General features: G+C 36.8%; 1 protein-coding gene across 4 annotated transcripts in view; it reads left to right on the plus strand.

Moving 5' to 3' along the window:
- LOC308199825 (uncharacterized protein) overlaps positions 1-20,237 on the plus strand; it is a 605,136-nt gene that overhangs the window by 317,193 nt on the left and 267,706 nt on the right. The window contains exon 13 of one of the 4 annotated variants that reach the window (XM_080604496.1): positions 17,812-17,867. The exons of the other annotated variants lie outside the window; for them this stretch is intronic. Coding sequence (XP_080460622.1) covers positions 17,812-17,867 — 56 coding nt within the window. The remainder of the gene's footprint in view (positions 1-17,811; positions 17,868-20,237) is intronic. 4 annotated transcript variants of the gene reach the window in all.

Genomic DNA, 20,237 nt, shown 5'->3' on the forward strand with positions numbered 1-20,237 from the left:
CTTGAGGAATAGTAGTGAGAGAGAGGGGTGGGAAGCCAAGTGACTCAAAGGCTTTGTTCTTTTTCATTAATATCTAGTTTACACCTAGGCTCTTACAGCAAAATAGCTTTCAACTGTGTGAAGGCTGATATTAAAAGGACCTAAATTTGGAATTACTACAAGCTAACTCAAGTAACTTTGATTCACCTTCAGGCAATAGGTTCCATTGCCCAATAAACTCAAATGATTCTTGTTGCTCATATTTTCCCCTTGTTTCTTCCTGCCATTTTTTTTTCTTCCTCTTAATATCCTTGGAATATGGAAAGCATTTGGATTTAGAAGTCCTGCTTTTGTCCTTATTCCTTTAAAAATAATAATAAAAAAAGGTCTCTATGTCACCCATATGCTAACTAAATCAGTTAGTTCTATTTTAACCTTTTCCAAATGGGAGAGAAAATCCTACCTTTATTTCTGGGACATAGAAATGTCTGTGATTGACAAACGTATGTCTGTCTATGTCTGCAAACACAGAATCACATAATAGTTTGTGTTCAAAGGGACCTCAAGGACCATCTCATTCCAACTCCCTGCCATGGGCAGGGACACCTTCCACCAGAGCAGATTGCTCCAAGCCCCATCCAGCCTGGCCTTGGGCACTGCCAGGGATGGGTCATCCCACAGCTTCTCTGTGCAGTGCCTCACCACTGTCATTGTGAAGAATTTCTTCCTTATATCTAATCTAAATCTATCCTCTTTCAGTTTAAAGCCATTACCCCTTGCCCTTGTGGGAAGTACATGCAATCTCAAATTTCTCTATCAACACTGGACTAGCCCTTGTTTTGTAGGTTGAGGGAAACAAAACCAGATTCTTCCTTGTCATATTATGGACTGAGGGGCAAAGAGGGGATTTGGTGAAAAGGCTTCTCATTACCTCTGCTATATTATCTTCCAGTCTTGTTTTAAAAGCTCATTGAAGGATGAGCTAGGGAAAATGTACTATGTTCCCTTTGTACTAGGGAAAATTTTATGCCTCATTCTGTATAGAATTTTCTTGAGTAATTTAACTAGTGGTTTTTGGTTTTATAGAAACTGGAATTTTATCTAAAGTAGGATGTTTTGCAGAGAATATTATTGATTGTGTGTGTGGTACCTACTCATCTGTTTGGCAAATTGTTATTGATCCCAGTAAGATTCACACTACAGATTTTTGGTGGTGAAAGGTTTCCACACTCTATGATGTTTTAGCCCTAGGTCTGCAGGGGGAGACCTGAAGCTCTGGCACTTTCAACTGTAAAGTTTATCTCCCTGATGCACGCTCAGGATCTCTGAACAACTGCACGCAGAAGCGAGATTCAATTACTCCAAATGCTCCTCAGGTTGTGTTGACCAGACTATGAACCACTACATAGGAAATAAAACTAACATTGGATCTCATCTTTCACAGTCCAATCAGCTATTATGAGGAGAAACTTTGCTATCCAAAATTTATATAATATTAATGTTGGCAGATCAAAGCAAATGTGTGAAAACTTTCATGTGGGTTATTAGAACTCTTTGCTTTAAACTCAACTTGAACACAGGCCAACTTCATTTTTTATGGGGCTGAGGGCCAAGAGTTTGGGATTTTAGCTTTTTCACAGGTATAGCTCAATATAAGCTGGAAACAAATTCATTTATCTTCCCATTATGAAGGTGAGCAAAGCATTACTAACATACATTTAAAACAGGCAGATTGACGAAATGACAAGCATGTTCTGCAAAAATTTAGCTTAACCCCAGCTCACTGTATAGTTGAGATGACTGAGTTCAGTTAACCCTTGATGCTTTCCAGGGCCTGCTCTCCTCAGGATGGTCTCTCTCTGCACTGATTGTGGAGGGGATCCTAGGTCAGCAATCTTCTGAACAGGCATGCCAGTGCCAAATGCTTAAAATATTGGGATTTATTTCATCTGTATCATAGGTTCTCAAATCAGAGAAGGGGTCAAAGACAAATCCTTGGGAAAAGAGTGTACAACCATGTCATCAAACCTCTGGCTGTTGGCAAAGAAGGTTGTTTCTCTCTCCCCCTGCAATGTATAAGAAATAGCTTCACGCTTGCTTGGCTATATTCTGTGCAAAACAGTAGGTGTGGAAATATCACAGAGTGTAAATTAATGATCCATGTATCACGTTTTGTTATCAGAAGAAAATTAAACAGCTAACATCACAGGAGGCTTTGATAGGTTTCAGTATTTTCCTTTAATTTTCCTAAAGCCTAATTTAGTGTTGATATGCTTGGTATCATACTAATGATATTTTTGTTCCCCCTCTAGTATCTTTGATTTTTGCAATATATGATAACCCTTCACACACTAAACTAAAACTTATTAATTGCTGAAGCATTGTAAATGCCCTGCCCTTCTGTCAGCTGATATGATAATAAATGCTTCAAATTTAGACAGCCAAAGGGAAGTCTGGGGAAAAACAAACAAATGAAAAAACCCACAAAGCAAGATTGCTCTGAACTCATTCTTAATGTATAGAAACTTGGGAAACATAACTGGGAAAAGTGCATGGAATTCTTGGAAAACATAACTAAGTAGTATGGGTATTAAAATATAGTAAAATGTATCTTGCACTATGGACAGGATGTAGCTTCCTAACCTGTCTAATAGTTTCATTTCCGCTATTTTGTGGTTCCCAAGTTTTTCTTAGCTATTGCTGCTCAGTCAGGACTGTACTTTAGAGTTTGTGGTATGGATGACTTAATCAATATGGTCTCTAGTTTTGGGGAAGAGAGTATCAAACTGTGGTCATTGACCACACAGAGACATTTAAGTTACAGGCATTTAAAAATGAAGAAGATGAAATAACTTACGTCCACCGACCAACAGGATTTTTTAATAGTAATAACAAAGTTGTCACTCAGATGGTTCACTTCCTAGCAAATGTCTTCACCACCAATTCATACAGCCGTAGTGTAATAGCAAGTGGCTGCTCAAACACATGTATGGTGTTCTAAACTTTTTGAACTCTGACCTGGGCAGGAAAACCTAAAGGTAAGGAGTCTTTTTAGGAGGTTAACATTTGTGTATTTTTACAATACCCCACTGAAACCACCAGTTTGGGCAGAAAGAAAAGAAATGTGGGGGGTGTTTGTATTCTGACAGTTTTCTCTATTAAAAGTTGTGTAACACTTGGATTTTGGGGTAGATGATCAAAATGCCGATTTTTCCTAAGCAGGAGACAGACCAAATTGTCAGACTTTAACAATCCCAGGGACAACAGTAATGGCCAAAGCAGGCAAAGGAGCTGGTCCCATTAGTAAGCTCTGTTTGCCATTGCTGTTGTTGATATCTCAGTGTTCATGTAATGACAGCACAGTGGGCCAGTCCAAGGCAATTTTCCCTGAGTTGTGTTAATGCTGCTGTTCAGAAGTGTCTCAAAGGAGACAACAAGCCTGGAGGGCACTTCAGGCCTTATCCTGGATCTGGGTGCTGGGTGCTGTACAATGCTGGCTTGCACAATCCAGCAAGTTGCTGCAGCCAACAGAGAGGAGCAGCTTTTCTCAATGGTCGCTTGTCAGCTTCAGTTCCACCAGAAGCAATAATTTGATATTTTGTTAATATTCTCAAGTCTTTGTGCAGCTATTGCATGTTCACACTCAGTATGCCTTAGGAAATGAACTTGAACTTCAACCGCTGTTTTCTGGTTGGGCTTCGAAGAAGTGTAGTTCCTGGGTGAAGCTAGGTTATAGTCCACAGGGAAAAATATGCTTAGATATTGCTTGTAGGTAGGAAAAAAAGATCAGTCCTGCTGTTTCTGTCTGTTGATTTGCCTATGGCTCCACTACAGAGATCTGAAGCCAACAAAGACCAATCTCAGCACTTACCTGTCAACACCATGGTTACGATGCTATTCTTCGTTCCTCCTGCTTATCCATTAGGCAGGGACAGTTGTACAGGAATCAACAGAGTGGTGTCATTCAGCAAAATCTGGATCTTGTCTCTCTTCACATTATGGATACCTAACCTCATATTATGGTATAACCCCCTACCAAGCAATGTAAAGATGTAAGGAGTAGGATTGTTCGGAGCTGCCTGTCCTCACATGGGAGAACTGAACAGCAAACCGCACTCAGACCATTTCAGTCTTTTTTTTCTACCTGACATTGATTCATTCTCTGATTAATTTTTTATTCTTTCTTTTTCCAGTCTCCCCTCACTTCAGGGAAGGGATTTGAAAGCGTCACAACAAAGTACTCGCTATTAGAGACTTAATGTTTTCAGCATAATCTTGGTAGTTCGACACTATTAATGTGGTTGTAGAGGTGCTGTATGTAGATGTCACCCAAATGAGCTCTGTTTGAATGTGAAACAAGGAAAAACTTCTTTGTTCTTCAGACCAAAAATAGTAGTTCTATTTGCAGTTTAAGTGATCTCTTAGGATTCGTCATATATACATTGTCATCCTTCTGTTCTCCCAAGCTTAGTACTTACATACAGCAGAGGTATCAGACTGTACGTTTAACCTTTTGCTCAGCTGTCAAATTACTTGAATGAAGATGGCTTAGTGTCAGGCATCCTGTTACAGTTGCAGCTCCTTCATGCTTATGCTTGTTTAATTTGTTGCCCAGATGAAGTTGGCAGCAGTCACTGCAACTTGAATGAGCTTGCACCTGGAATTCTGAGCTTTCACCTAAGAAATCTGCACAAAATCCCTTCCTCCATGCTACAAAAATGACTTGCATCCTGATATATTGACTGCAGATTAAGTTTCTGTCTTCAAAGCAAGGTAACTTCAATTATGGTTGAAGTCCTCTTTGCTTTAATTTATATTTACTTTGAAGTTGCAGCGTTTCTCTGGGTACCATTTTCACAATGAAATGTATTGTCATGCAAAGCTCACTAAGCTGTTCCGTGCCCATTTATTGTGCTTAAGCATTAAGACTTGATTCCGTCCCCCCAAGCATTTCCTTAGATTTTGAACATGTGCCTATATAGACACTACAAGATGTGTTACCACATTAATCACTAAATTCCAGCTGATACTTAAGGTCTTTAATGTTTGGTCCCAAGAGCCATCACATACAATACAAAGTTAGGAACTTTTACAGTTTGACAAATGTGCAGAATAAAGATGTTCCATAGAACTTGAAACCCTTTGTGAAGTGGTTTGCACTTCACGAGCATTTCTCTGCCTCACATCCCACTGTCTGTAGCAGTGTTTTCAACACATTTTTGATGCATTGGGCCTCCACGTTGGGTAATTAATTCAAACATTTAGCTATGCCTGGTTGAAAGCTTTTCATAGTTTTGCCTTTTAAAAAAATAAATCTGACTGGCCAAAACTCCAAAGCAACAAAATATTTTTGGAGACAAGTGCAGCTCTGACCTTCAACAAGATCTATGCTCTGCTTAAATAAGGACAGGGTTTATTAATCGGAAGTGTAGATACTGATTTGCAGGGTATTTAACTAGAGACCTGTTTTAGAGAGGAAAAGCAAACTAAATGTTCAGCTGACCACAATGTGTTCTTTGAGAATTCATTACTTGCTATGTTGGAGAACTAAGTGGTCAGGGAAACTTACACTACCTGTCACAGTTGCTCTTTTAGAAAAAAACAATCACTTCCATCAGCACAGCTACTTAGATAAACTGATCACTTCTTTAATCGATTCTGAGTGGTGAAAAGTTGCTATGGATACAAGATCCTGCAGCAATCAAAGCAGAAATAAGTTCAGAATTGGAAGTGACAGATTTATTCATCACATACTTAACAAGCCTTTGAAGGGAAAGAGAGAGTTTGTTGGAGTCCTTAGGCTGTGTATAAAAAGATTGTGGAGAAGTATGCAGAGAATTGCCAATAGGCGCTTCAATGGGAGAGAACTGGGTAATATTTGCATTACTATTACACAGATGTGCTTGGTTGAAACTTTTGCTCTGGATTACAGAAACGTCAAAATTTGCAAACCTGTTGTCATTTATCTTTCAGTCTCACAGTAATAAGCAGCTGAAAATTGCTCAGGCTTGTGGGTGGAATGTTTCAAACTGTTTCAGGCTCAGCTTAGAAGGGAATGAACACAATGAAACCATGTTTGAAATTAAATCATTGGATCATTCTTATGTTCTAAACACATTTTGGAAAGTGTGTTTACAGTGCTCCTTGCTAAAAACTGTTAGAATCCTGCAGAAAAGTTTATTGAATTTATGTGGGACCCTGCTGGGCTGGCTTCCACTGTATTTTGTATTTGTGAGTTTACTAAATTTTTTTGCTTTAAGTTTTAGGGATGTTACCCCTTCATTTGCTGATTGTGCCATGTAGTGGTTTGTCTGATACACAGAGCTCAGTCTGCTGAAATTTGCTTACTGAAATGTGTGAGATGGGGGAGAACAACAAAAAAAACTTAATATCTGTGAAAGGTAGTAGAAGACAAAAAATAAAACAATAACCAGAAACAACTAGGGAAATGTGCTGCAGTCATGCTCATTCCCTTGGGTGAGCTTCTTGATGTCCTCGCAGAGCTGTCCTGAAGTTAAATCTCTCTGTTACTTAGGGTTCTTTCACACTTCTCAGAAATAGCCTTTACCTTAACCCTCCACCCCCAAGCTGAATGTATGTCTCATAAGAGGACATGCAAAACAAACTCATTTCCTGATTTCTCCTGTGTGTAAACAAATAATGCATTTCTTTTTTCAATTTTTTTCTTTTAATCTGGAGCTTTACAGTAAAACTTGGAGATGCGATTTTGGTTGCAAAAATCCCAAACCAGAGTATTCTATAAATGCACATGTAACAAAACAGCTATTTTTAACTGATGCTTTGTCCTAGTCAGAGGACCTGCCTTATGGGTACTTGTGCAGTATTTAGTGGCACAGAGCAAGACTTTAAAGCACACAATCAGTGTCTAAGCACCTGATCAAATTGACTTCCTCTGAATCAATATAGTATGGTGTTTAATGACGTGTTCCTTTGAGATGCTCTCCAGTGTGAAGAGGTTCTTGTTTCACTGCATTCAGTAGTACTTTTATTCCCACTTAGTAATTTAACTCTGTGTTTACTATCACAAAAATGAATTGGGTTTCTATAGCATCTTCAATTTGGAGAGTCTTCAATCTTGTGAGTTAGTGCTTATGTATTTAAGTTTTCATATGCATTGCACACTCAAAAGTTACATTAATACAGATGAATGATGAATCAATTAGATACTATTTAGTTTCAACTGAAATAATCCTATAGAGCTGGCTTAATTAGTATAATATCATATATCTTCCTTCTCAGTATTCTAAGGCTTCCAAATGAATGAAGTACATTTGATAAGAAAATGTGTTCATAAACAGTTCAAGTTTTCATTTGTGACTATTTCTGAAGCTAGTGTTATTCAGTATTCATGAAAATTTGGGTGGCTGCCCAATGCTCTTTTGCAAATCCTCAATGCTTCAACGTTATGCACAGGAGTGTGATTTACATTGCTTTTCTGTATTCTGCATTTTCCTTTGTCTTAATCCTCCACTCATGAAGAAAGAACAATACCTGAACGCTTACTGAAATCATGCAAGAAGTGAATATTAAACACTGAGGTCAGGGGCACAACTGAACTGTGTTTATCCAAAATACTGTAATCTTGTGAATACCATCTAAGCAGCTTTGGAAGGATAAACAGAAGTTAATGCTCACAAGACTGTTGCATAGGTGTCTCTCAACTTATGCTGTTTTTTTGTTTTGTTTTGAGTCTCTGTAGCTCTGAAGAAGGTGTAGCTGTCCACTGTCCCACTGCAAACATACGTCAGCTCTTACACAGGCACTCTGGTCTCTCTCAGTGTATAGCCAGAGTCCTTAGCATAAGCTTGTTGGTTTGTTTGTTTGGAATGTCAGAAGTATGGAAATGGCTTTAAATGGTTATTTGGGCAGCCAGTAACGATAAATCTTTTTTCACTCATTAGATTGAAGTCGGTGTTTCGCTCTGAAGCAAACTCATACAGTCTATTACACAATGTTGTTTATGGCACTACAATGTCTTAGGCTATTCTGTAAGACCAAATCTGTTTATATACTTCATGTGCAAGAGAAGATGGAGAAATACAATACAGTTGGTCTTACTTTTGTGTCAGCCCTTTCAGTATTTTACAAAAGTTCATGTCTCATATTTATGAATATTTTTTAATCTTTCCATTTATAATCTAATGAACTCTCCAAAATTTGATACCTACTTAAGGAATTATGTACCTAATTAAAAAAATATCTGCACATGACATGAAAATATCATGTCTGAATGTCAGTTTTCTTGGACAGCTGAAATATGAGAGAGACCATTACAAACATGCTACTGTATGGTGTATGGGGAAAATCTTTTTGTACTATTTGTTCCAGGTTAATCATTACATTATAAAATTAAGTCACTTTGTCTCACAGCTTAGATCTACAGTGATTCTTTCTTCAGTTACTGTGTTAGCAAGTACAGCGTGACCTTATTAAAATGGAAATCCTGTTAGTCAGTCCTTCATATCAAAGTTACAAATCACAGTGATGCGCTTCAATATGCTGTGATAGGCAGACTGGAAAGCTCTGAATGTAGCTTATTTTGGCCATCCTACAGATTTTCAACGTACGTAATGTTTTTCTGCATGTATCCTCAGCGTACTTTATAAAATTCCTGAAATAAGAGGTTGGAGATGAGAATCAATTTTTATCTGTTTATGCAGCATAGAACAAGTTCTTGTCAACAGACTCCAAAACCAAGCTGATCTTATTCTGAGAGTATGTAGTTGTATATATTACCTAATAGATCAGTCCTCTACTTTTCCTCTTGAAAGTTCCTGATGAATTTAGACATACAAGAATTGTTGTAGAATTTATAAAGAGAGGAAGGAAATGATTTTATACTGAAGCAATGGACTGTAATTCCTGACAAGGTAACAGAATTGTTGTCCCTTGAAACCCCCAAGCTGAGATGCAATGACTTGCTTCTTGCCTTGGTAAGGCTATACTAACGGCAGGCAGGTGGGACTTGTCAGTGGTTTAAACTGCATGCACCTGTTCATAGGTTCAAAATCTTGTCAAATTTTGATTTATAGCTAGGTAGGCTTAGTAATTAGGAGTAGGCAGACATTTACAATTCTCTGTCCTATTGTATCTGATTGAGCACTTTGCCCTCGGAGGAAGGATGTTGCAAAATAGTATTGGGAGTTGTACAAAAGTTCTGATGTTTTTATGGTGTTGTTTCAACAGAGTTGTACTGAAATCGGAAACTTGTTCTGGCAAACAAGTGAGCCATATATTAATTCTGCCAGGCCTGAAATACGTTACTCTAAAACTAGAATCTTGAAAGGAATTAAACCAAATTCGTTTCCTGTTCAAGCTGTCAAGTATGACAAGAAGCTTTTTTTTTCCCTTTTTTTTTTTTTTTTCAACCGACATTAGTTCTTTTGAGTGAACGTATTTAATGCTTCCTGAAAGGCACTGAACTGAGATCTCAATTTATGGAGGGATTCTTGGAGTGATATTTTTCTGGTTAACAGCGGTGTGATGTTCATTAATATGACTGAACAGATAATTAGGCTGATAGCACTCATTCAGGTCTTGATTACTTTGATAACAGCAAAGAATGAAACTGATAATTAGGAAGTGTAATTAGTTAAGTGGATATTTGTTTACGGAGACTAGATCAACTACCAAAAAAAGGATTTATTTTTTTTTTTTCTTGGTGGTTCAAAAAATTTGGGGCTTGGGGGAGGTGTGGGTGGGGTGTAATTACAGTAAGCCATTAATAAATACTGGGTGAGGCAAAAGTCATTGGGGTATGGAGTCACTAAATAATTAATTGCATGTTAAAATATTAATAAATAATTTTACATTTTGAAAACCATATTGAAGGGCTCATTAACGAAATAGATCAAAGTATTTGATTATGAAAAATAAGTCACTTTGACTATTAAATGTATTATGATGCAAATATAAAAAGGAAGTTTAAATTAATTCACTGATCAATAGTTAAATATGCCAAACTAATTTCATGCTTTGAAAAAAATGTTTTGCCCAGCACTTTTTCATATCTGTAATGAGAAAAAACTGCTTTGCTTCTTTGAATCCATAATAAGGCATGTGAATTACCAATTTGTATATTGTAATCGCCACAAGTTCCAGGTTGGTTTGTATCAGGGCATCCAGCACTATACTAGACGTCTTCCTTGACATCCCTCCAGTTGATCTAGATTTCCCTCTTCACAGACTTTTCATCGCCTTCAAAATAGTATGTTAGAATTTTATTTATTCATTGCTATATAAGGTTTGTAGTCATAGCCTTTTAATTTCTGTTAGGGAAGAACCACAAGAATTAATCCTGATACTAATTTAAAAATTGAGTTCATTTGCATAGATCAATTGTTTGATGTTTACTCTCTCAATTTCTAGAAGCAGAAAATTACTGGCAGGATTTGCCACCAACACAGCAAATTTTAAATTGAGACTGGAGAGCATTTGTGGGAAATGTATTTCATTAGTTGGAGTAGGAACATTCAGTAGAAAGCTAATTTAGTGAGTAATATTCATTTATGAGAAGTCATCACCTTAATACTCTGTGATCTGCATGGTTAAAGAAATCAGCATGTTTTGAATGTTTACAAAGATTAGTGAGAAATAGGTAGCAGAAGAAGAATTTTCAGGAATTGTCCTAAAGTGAGCCCCTTCCTTTTGCCATTTTCCATTAAAAAAAAAAAAGTCTCTAGATTGTACTTCCATAGCTGTGTGGAGGATTGTTTTTTTAATAGTTGGTTGTCTGTTAGAGAAGAGAAATAAACAATTTTCAACTTTAATAATGTATGCATGTATAATACGAAATACACTGACACATAAGCACAGGTATATGAATCAGTTTGTAGATTTGCCTTTATGTTTTCTGTGATTTTTGCACTAAAGGCATGATAAAATGATAAATGCAATGGAGTGTGCTGATACTTTCTTTCCATATGAAAGGCTTATTTTTTTTTCCTTTATTTTGCCCCCTTTAACAATTGGTAAGTGCAAATATTAAAACAGAAAAAGCTTTAGCTATCATCCTAAAACAAATTGTATAATCTTGTATGTGAGTTGTTTCACTGAACTGAACACAATTATGTTCCTGAGGGAACATAGTTCCTGTCAAAATGAGACACAGTCTGGGCTGGCTGAGGCCAGCTGAGGTCAAGATGGGCCATTTGTGGCTACTGATACAGCATAGCTTATGTCTGATGAGAAGTCCAAGAGGTCCAACTCCTTATTGTTGAACTGAAAAAGGAAACTTTTTTTGTTTTCCCACTTTCAGTTGTGCAGTGTAAGACTTCATTTCTCTTCTCTTCTTACTTGCAAATATAAAGATTTTCGGGAATATGCCCCATGATTTGGTGAGGTTGTCTGTTAGAAATCTACATTCAGTGCAAAGTACATCTAGTTATTACTAGAACTGGTGATGGTTGTGTTTACATTGGAAGTACAGACTTCAAGCATTTCAAGAAAATATTGCAATACTGCATGCACTTCCCTTTTCAGAGCTTTATTTGTTTTCACTATGCCCTAGATTTTTTCTCCAGGTTTGCTATGCAGACCCTGAAATTCATTAATCATGTGTTAGCTCTGGGGTACTAAACCCAACTTCACAAAGCGGGTGGAGGGTGCAGAGTGAGAGAGGGGTTGATTTTCCTCTTGGAAATAGCTCTGCTGGGCAAAGCACTTCTTAAAGCAACACATTTTTTTGCTCTTAAGTTTCCTAGTCCCTTGTTATGCTCCACTATTCTTAACAAAAGGCTAGTTCTTGGTTCCCTGAGTAAAATCATGTAGTGTGTCAGAGGAGTTTAAAATTGCTTGAATACCAAAAATGAATGAGACACATTAATTTTCTTTGCTAAATAACATGCACACTGCTATATGTTTCAATCTTTTATCTGATTTATTAGGCGCACATTATCAGTGTTCTAATGGTAGTTATTATTTATATAGATGTCATTTTTAAGAATAATTTACATAGTCAGAAATCAAAATTATTGTCTTGCGTTGTTGTTCCTGCCCTAACAGGCTAGTACACGGGTAGGGAATGCTGCTTTTAAGTATTCGATGCAGGGTTTCACTTTCTGTATGTGAGAAGTTAAATATTGTCAAAATATGAAAGAAAAAAAGTAAAACACTAATACAGATGGTTTTGCTATAATGATTTTTCTAAGGAAAAAATATCTATGCATAAAGAAATGTTCATTCTATAAGGCTGTTTAATGTCCGAAGTGGCACTAAAAACAAACCCCCAAACTGTTACTTGATAGCTAATGAGAAAGTGGAAGCCAATACTGTGTGGGTAAGGAAAGAGGTTGTGAAATTTGCCATCGTGGAGTGAAATGGGCTGACTTGAGAGACAGAGCATTTAAGTGCAGATGTAAGCAATGTATGTAATGACTTTTAAGGCATATGAATCTCACAAATGAGCCTAGAACTGGTGTTAAATTTAACATTTCTGAGGACTTTATAACAAGATAAAAAAAAAAAAAGCAAATTATTTTTTTCTGACAGTCCTCAGATCAGTATTGTAATTCTTTGTAGCTACTTGTGTAGATTTTATTACACAGTTACAAGAAGATGAAATCTTCTACAAAAGTTGGTTATTTTTTTATTTTGAAATTTAGGCTTTCTTTTGCTTTCTGTAGATTGAGAAGATACTTTAAAGGGACTGTTACTCAAAGTCTGTGTGAAAGATGTTCATTTTCTGAAAGCTAGAGTATTATGTGAGGAAATGAAATGGAACAGATCCTGATGTTTCACCTAGCAATGAATAATTCATATAAAATGAATGGGAAATAAAATACCATATTTACTAATGAAAATATAATCAGATTTTTCCCCTTTGAAAAAAAGTGTATAACTGCAGAACTTGGGGAAAAAAAATTTGAAATATATCAAACACTATAGTATACATATATAGTGTAATATATATATATTAATTTCAAACATTCCATTTGTTACTTTTACAGAATTCACATAAACTAGTTAGATTTATAATGTAATTTTGCCACAGTTCATGTTGGTAGTAGGTTTTTTCCAAAAACCCCATACATGCACACACGTTTCTTCAGAGAGCTGTGTATGTATGAAGGACAACACAGGTTTTAAAGTATTCAAATGCCATTTATCTGCATCCTGATGTTATACACACTTTCGGTAATCCCCTCTCCTTGGTTGCTGATCATGATATAATTCACATAATGAGAAATTTATATCCTTATATCTTCCTACTAAACAAGTTTATAAAGGAGTTAATTTGGTGTGATTGCTGATGTCCTATATTGCTGGGAAATGAAGTAATTCCATGTCTTATGAATACTTTCTATAAGATGTGCTATGAAAAATATCCTTAAGAAATCTGCTGAAAATACTTATGAAGTATTTGAAGACCCATAGCTCTATAGCTGACTACCACAAATTATATTAAAGAAGGAGAATGAAAAAGAGTAATTCTTTTGCTGATGGAAGTTGGCAGCTGTATCACTCATTTTCTTAGTGAAATGGATTCAGTAGAATTAATGTCGGACATAAAACTTCCTTTGAGAAGCAAAACTGCTTAAATTACAACATAATAAATATGGTAGGGTCTTCCATCAGCATAAGAATGAAGACTTCTAATAAACTACAGTCTTAACTGGAAAAATGGTTTAAGAGTGTGGAAGAGAGTACGCCCATTTCTAAGAACTAATGTGGGACCCCTGCTGTGTTGTAAACCTCTGCTTGCGTGAGCAGACACAATACCTCTGGTTTGTTCCTGGACAGTTTGCTGTGCAAATAATGCAGCCATTGGTGTTGGAAGCCTTTCAAATGTTTTCAATTCGCTGAATCATGGATTTTTTGTGGGATTTTTTTTTTAAAAGCTTCAGCTATTGCAATTTTCTCTCAATCTAAAGTTAAATTTTTGGACTTTTAACTAATATATGGTTAGCAAGATAAACTCTGGTCTGCAGCTGGCAAATGAGTGTATTTACCAAGTGCATTTCACTTAGCTTGCGAGTTTGCAGAAACATCTGCATCTAGGGAATGGGTTAGGACTTCACTTGGGAAATCTACACAGTTGTCAACTACAAAGAAGACACCCCAATTTATTTTTTTTTCCCCCCAAAGTAAAATGCAAGCAAAGCTACTATCAGTCGTTACTTCCTCAAGGACAAACTTACTATTCCATGCAGGGCCAAGACAGAATGGAGGTGAGTTATATACTGTGCTTAGCAATAGGCCTGAGGAGCTTAGTCAAATCAGATCAGGGATATAGAAATCGATAGTAAGAGACAAACAAAATAAACAGAGCTGCTCTCTGACTGTCACATTAGTATCATGTTTTCCTTTGTTTCATGAAAAAAAACAATTTGGTCTGCCTTTGTGTCAGGTTAGTTGGGGATAAAGAGACAGAAAGACAAAAACAAAGACAAAGATGGATGTGGGGAATAGGTAGAGTACAAAAATGGATGGAATGAAGTTAAAAGCCTGGGGCTTAGTAGTTGCTGTAAGGGGGGGGCGGGTGTGGAAATGGGTCACCAAAATAAAAAGGCTCCCCCAGACAAGCAAACCTCAACTGCCCAACTGACCACTGCCCCACACATTCTGGCAGTTTTAGGTCAGGATTAATCTGTCCCAATTTAGGTGCTTAAAGTGTAGATTTTCATATTTGGCAATTTATGTTTTTCCTAAATGAAAATAAATAGGTACTTTCAAGGAAGAATTAGTCATAACACAGAGATTGGGAAAACACAGGTGCTAGTGCTATCATGGTCCAAATGTAAGTATAGGCTTGTATTTCTGTATATCTGTTGTCTGTAGGTTCGTGCCCGGTGCGCTGCGCCAGCTACAGGGACTACATATCTGCATATATAACTTTTTCCTGCTTTTTGTTTAAAAGGGTTTAGGAAAACAAAAGATTTTTTGTTGCTTTCTGTTTTTTTCTGTGATGTTTTTACTAGTCAGAACACTAGTCCTTTCCTTGACTTTTCAATCCAACATCCAGGTTTGTATGTAGATCTGTGGTTCGTAGTTAGCATTGTGGCTACACTAAGAAAAACTCCCTTTAAAAGAAACCTATGCTGAACTGTTGATGTTTTCAGTGAATTGTTTGAGGCTCAGTGAATCCTCAGTTGCTGACTATGAATATTCTTTATTGTATGGATGAAATAACCTTGTTTTTTCTAGTTTACTGAGTTTTAATTGGCTTTATGAGTTAAAGCTTCCAAATATTTGGTGGATTAACAGGTGACATTCTGAGAAAATCCATACAAAAATCATGTTTTCAAATTTGTGGAGAAAAGGGATAGAAATGTCCATTATTGTTGTATTTTTGCCTATGCTGCCGTACTGATAAGTTTGCACACTCCTACGTGTCATATTCTGTTAGAATAAGTTTAGATTCACAGGAGAAGGAGTAATTTCTGGGTAAACATGGAGAAGTAGGGTGAGATTTTATTCCACAGTTCAGAAATGTAATTCTTTCTCTTAACAGCATCCACTTTTTATTACAGAGCTATCCATTTGATGTTGTGCTCCTAATACTGAACAATGAATGAGACCCTTGCATTTTTGTTGCTGACTTCATAGAAATAAGGTTTACACTGTTGACTTGGCAGGCACTATTGAACTTTGCTGTGACAGGGTAAAAGTAATGCTGGGAAACAAATAATATGCAATAGATGAAAAGGGTCTTGGCTCTCTCACAGCGGGACAAAAAAACACCAAACACTACTCAGGACAGTAGAAAAGAGATGAAATTACTGATGGATGCATAATATGCATAATGATCTGGCTTTGAGGAGGAAAAATCTGCCAGATATATGGTGCAGAAGAGTCTTAACTGAGGTTTGTTTGCCAAAGAAGCAGGAAAGAAATGAAAGGAAACTTCATGCATACACAGAGTCCAGCAAAACTATAAATGAATGAGAACAGAGTGGAATACCATCTACTCATCTGGAAATGCCTTTCAAGAGTCCTGTAAAATGGATGCACTTGGGAGAACGTTTACCTGAACAACAGCAAGGAATCCCTAATTCAACTTCCAGAGTCTGTTTCTTGACTACACAAAGCAGTTGCACTCATCCTACTGTTTCTAGTTTTATCCTCTTCTTTGCTGGTGCTGATTGGTGGAATGATTTCTTGCAGTAATCTGTAATAGAAAACATCACAATACAAAAAAGTATGGCTTGATTATTATTTTTTTTGTGGCATTCTTTTCTTTTTCAGTAAATTTATCAGAAGTAAAACCAACCAATTGGTTTATAAGCAGTTGAACTATTTAGAAAAAATCCATTTAGGTACAAATCCATGTACCCCATTTTGATTTATGCAATCGAGTTTGCCAACATTTAAAAAGTAATCAATTTTAAATCAAAAGAAAAGCTTTACTTTGAAGCAAATGAGTCCATATGCCAATATGCATTGAAAGTTAACTAAGAAGTTACTACATATCCTGGATCTAGGTTGTACACATATATGCAATATCTCATTATTTTAAAATTTCTATTCTAAAAGTATTATTACGTTTTAGTGACTGCTATGGCTAAAACAAGTAGTTTTTAAGGAGACCCAAACAGGACAATATTTCTTCTTTTATTTCTGGGTCTAGAATACTGTTGCCCTTAAAACAGAAAATAAGGAAAAGAAACCATGTTCATGAAACAAGAACCATTCGCATGCCACACACACAGTCTATATTGATTTGCACAGCCGACTTTCACTGAGCCCAGCCTTATTCACGTGGGCTGCATCTGGTGTCAGTTGATACATTATATACAAATATAATATTTTTCAATTCTTTGCCAAACGCCTACAAGTTTATTTTAGTAATTTTAATTTTATTACAAGAGTATTGTACCTGGACTCTGTGTTGACTTTGTGCATCGCTTTCACAGCAAGACTCTGCTTGAAAATCATTAAAGACTAAATGAGTCTTCCAGGTACCATAATTTGAGTAGGTTCTCATCTTTCTGCCATAGGTGGTGGCCCCTGCAGAGTATATAAACAGAAAGGCAACTGAGAGTTGGCTACAAGAAATGATGAAATAAATTGTTTAAACAACACCAGGAGTTTGGGTGAACTGGACCATATTCTGGAACTGCTATCCTTTCTGTGTTCTGTAAAAGGAAGGCTCTACAGCTTTCAAAACAAGAAGACTCTTCTCTGTTCCCCTTTTAATAATTATTAATTTATATTTTAATACATTTTCTTATTTATGTTCTGCTTGGGAACACAGAACAGGTAGTCGCAGTGGTTATGTGTGTGGTGCTGAGGAATCCCACCATTATGTTCACTTCAATCTGTCACATGACAAAAATACAAAACTGCAGCTTGAAAACGCTGGAATTACAGTTACTCTGCTTCTTACTTCTCATCCAGAAGTATTGGAGGAGGAGTTACATTTCACCTATTATCTGTGAAACTAATAGCAAAATTGAAGCAAGAAAAATTCAGCAGCCTGTCCAAGTACAGAAACTTATAAGCAGAACCTGTGATAGATTTGAGCCTTTTAATATCCTTTCTTCTAGCACTGCTCTTTGTGCCCTTGCAGCTGTTCCCAGGGAGAGGAAATGTAGGACATTTCTCTTTATCATTTGAAGAGCTTTCCTTCGAAGTGCTGGGATTTGTTCAAGCAACTACTGGAGGGAAGAAAAAAAACACTACATCAGTGTTTATTTATTTATTTTTAAAGAAAACCTTGATAAATCTCAAATGACTGTTTTTTTTCATGTGTGTGTCTTGATTTATTGAACTTCTAAGAAAGGGTAAATTGTTTGCAGTTTAGGAAATCTCTCTTTTCAGTTTGGCTGGTGATTTCCTATTTATTTATTTATTTATTTTTCTCACCCACAGTTCAAGAAGGGATTGATCTCATCCCCAGATTTGATGCAATTCTGGCAATAATTGAGGTGATTAGTACTAACCATCAGTTTTACCCTTCAGAATAAAATGTGGCAAGTGAATAAAGCCTGATGGTATGGCTGTGCAAAATTTCATTTAACAGCTCATTGCAGGCAGGCCAAGTTGGATTGCCAAATATATCAAATCACTTTTATAGATCTAAGCTGTCTACCTCCTGATTTTCTTAATCGTAAATGGTATAACAGATATTGCTATAGTTTTCCCATGCATTGTAAAAGGAAAGTGTTTTAAATGAGGAGCAGAGCAAGCTGATTTGTTTGGTTAAGTTTACAGGTATGGGTTGTATGTACTCCAGATGTTTGCACACATTCCTGGAATCCTAGAGCCCTTTATTTCTCCTGCATCTAGTCTGAATACTCCAAACAAGTCCAGCCAGTAGGCGGTTGCTGTCAGTGAGTTACTAAAAGGGTTCATCCGTTATATTTATGTACTTTTCATCCAGGAATGAATAGCTTTTGCTGTGCTGTTTCCAATTCCAGATATGAGGAAATATGCCAGAATACAAGCTGCTTGCTTTGTTTACAGCTACTTTGTTGGTTCTGACTCTTAGCATATGGGATAAGAGGAGAGGGGAGTAATGGAAGTAAATGCTAAAATGTATCTACTCCTTTCTTCTTGGTGTTGAGATTTTATCTACTTTTTAGTATACATTTTTCATACACACTTATATACGTGAGTTTTGTATGTGTAATAATATTATGTAGGTATTTCTACTCTCTCATCAGTCTAGTATACGTTGTTTTTATCACATTTAACATACAGGTCCTGGGAGGTAGGGAAGTGCTGTTATCCCCTTCTGAAAAATGAGGAGATGATGAACAGAGAAGCAAAAGTGATTTATTCAAGATCACACATGAAGCTCATGGTGAAAAGGGAGTTGAAGGCAAATCTTTTGTATTGATGCCTTAAGTGAATCTAGTTTGATTTTGCTTTGGGTAGTTCGCAATCTCCAAAGCCCCAAACTGCAGTCCAGCTCCTACTGATGGCAGTAGTAGTTCTATCATCAGTCTTGGTGAGGGTATGGTAGGCTTGTAATGATTTTGAAAGCTTGCTTACAGCATATTTATGCTGTGTATTTATATTTGGGTTTTTGGTTCTGTTTAGGAGAGTTTGCTTTAATGTCTGTTTTGTAGGTGTTGAAATAGAATTTTTGAGTATAGGAGTAGTTTTCAGGGACTCTCTGGGAGTTCTTAAGCTGTAGCTTCTCATTTGAGTTTTTTCACTTTCTGAGTGCAGACTATTCAAAATGCAAAGACCTTTTTCAAACTGTCAGTTTTTATTTGGTAGTTGGATGACAGCAAGTCTGAATGACTGATTTTTCTCTTCATTTCATTACAAGGTTAATTCACGGTTAAATGTATTACACACAATGAGAACAATTCTTCATGTGTTTTGTCCTGAATTAGGCAAAGCTTCTTAGGCTGCCTCTGAATGTGCCAGGTGTCGCTTGCCAACATCTGATGTGGCTCTGCTGTCAGTCTGAACTCCAAATGGCCACAGCCAAAGCCTAATGCCAGCTGACCTGAACAGACACTGCCAAACTTCATGCCCTCTGATACCTATTTCCTACCTGCTGTAGTCATGAGGAGAGTAAATGGCATTCCCTAGTTTCCCTTTCAGCTAGGTTGAATGGGTACTATTCAGATACGCTGAAACAAAATTACCTGGGTGGGTAGCGTCCTGATACCTGATAGGCAGTTTCTAGATGCCTGTCTAGATAGTAGTGTCTCACTGTTCTCTGCCTTGGGTCTTGACTAGTCCTGTTTTTGCCATTTTGTGGTGGAAAGTTAATGTATATCTCTTTGTACAGAGCGAGCAATTAACTGTGGAGTGAGGGCTTCTACTGAGGTGTTGTGGCTGTGTCATATATGGAGACACTGATGGTGGTGCTAACGGGTCTTCTGTTTCTTTTGGAGTTACCGATCTGTTAAAGTTCGACGTCTGGCATTTGGATTTATTGTATGTCACATATCACAGAAAGAGCTTTCTGTTTTCATCTGAATCTGGAAATTTAGTGTGCCTAAAGGATAAGGGATTCTTTCTAGATATGAGAGATTATTTGATATATCAACTCATGCTGCAGTTAGTCTTTGAATCTGTGAGGCCTTGTACCTTACTGAAGACTACTTTGTAGGCCTTAAAAAGTGCTTTAGCCACACAAGGAGATCGATGCAGCCTCTAACAAATGCTAGAATGATGCTACAATTATATATGCTTGCATTGGTACACTCAGCTACATCTTTTTAGGCTTGTAACTAAATTAGAAGGCTAGATTTTCCTTCCCAGTATAGCTAAATAGACAGATCTGATAAGTCATTTGCTGTGGAGGCTTATCTTTCAAAGCTGACTACATCATG

The sequence above is a fragment of the Anser brachyrhynchus genome (assembly GCF_964034855.1).
Source record: "Anser brachyrhynchus genome assembly, chromosome: 9".
In the NCBI taxonomy this organism is placed as follows: domain Eukaryota; kingdom Metazoa; phylum Chordata; class Aves; order Anseriformes; family Anatidae; genus Anser; species Anser brachyrhynchus.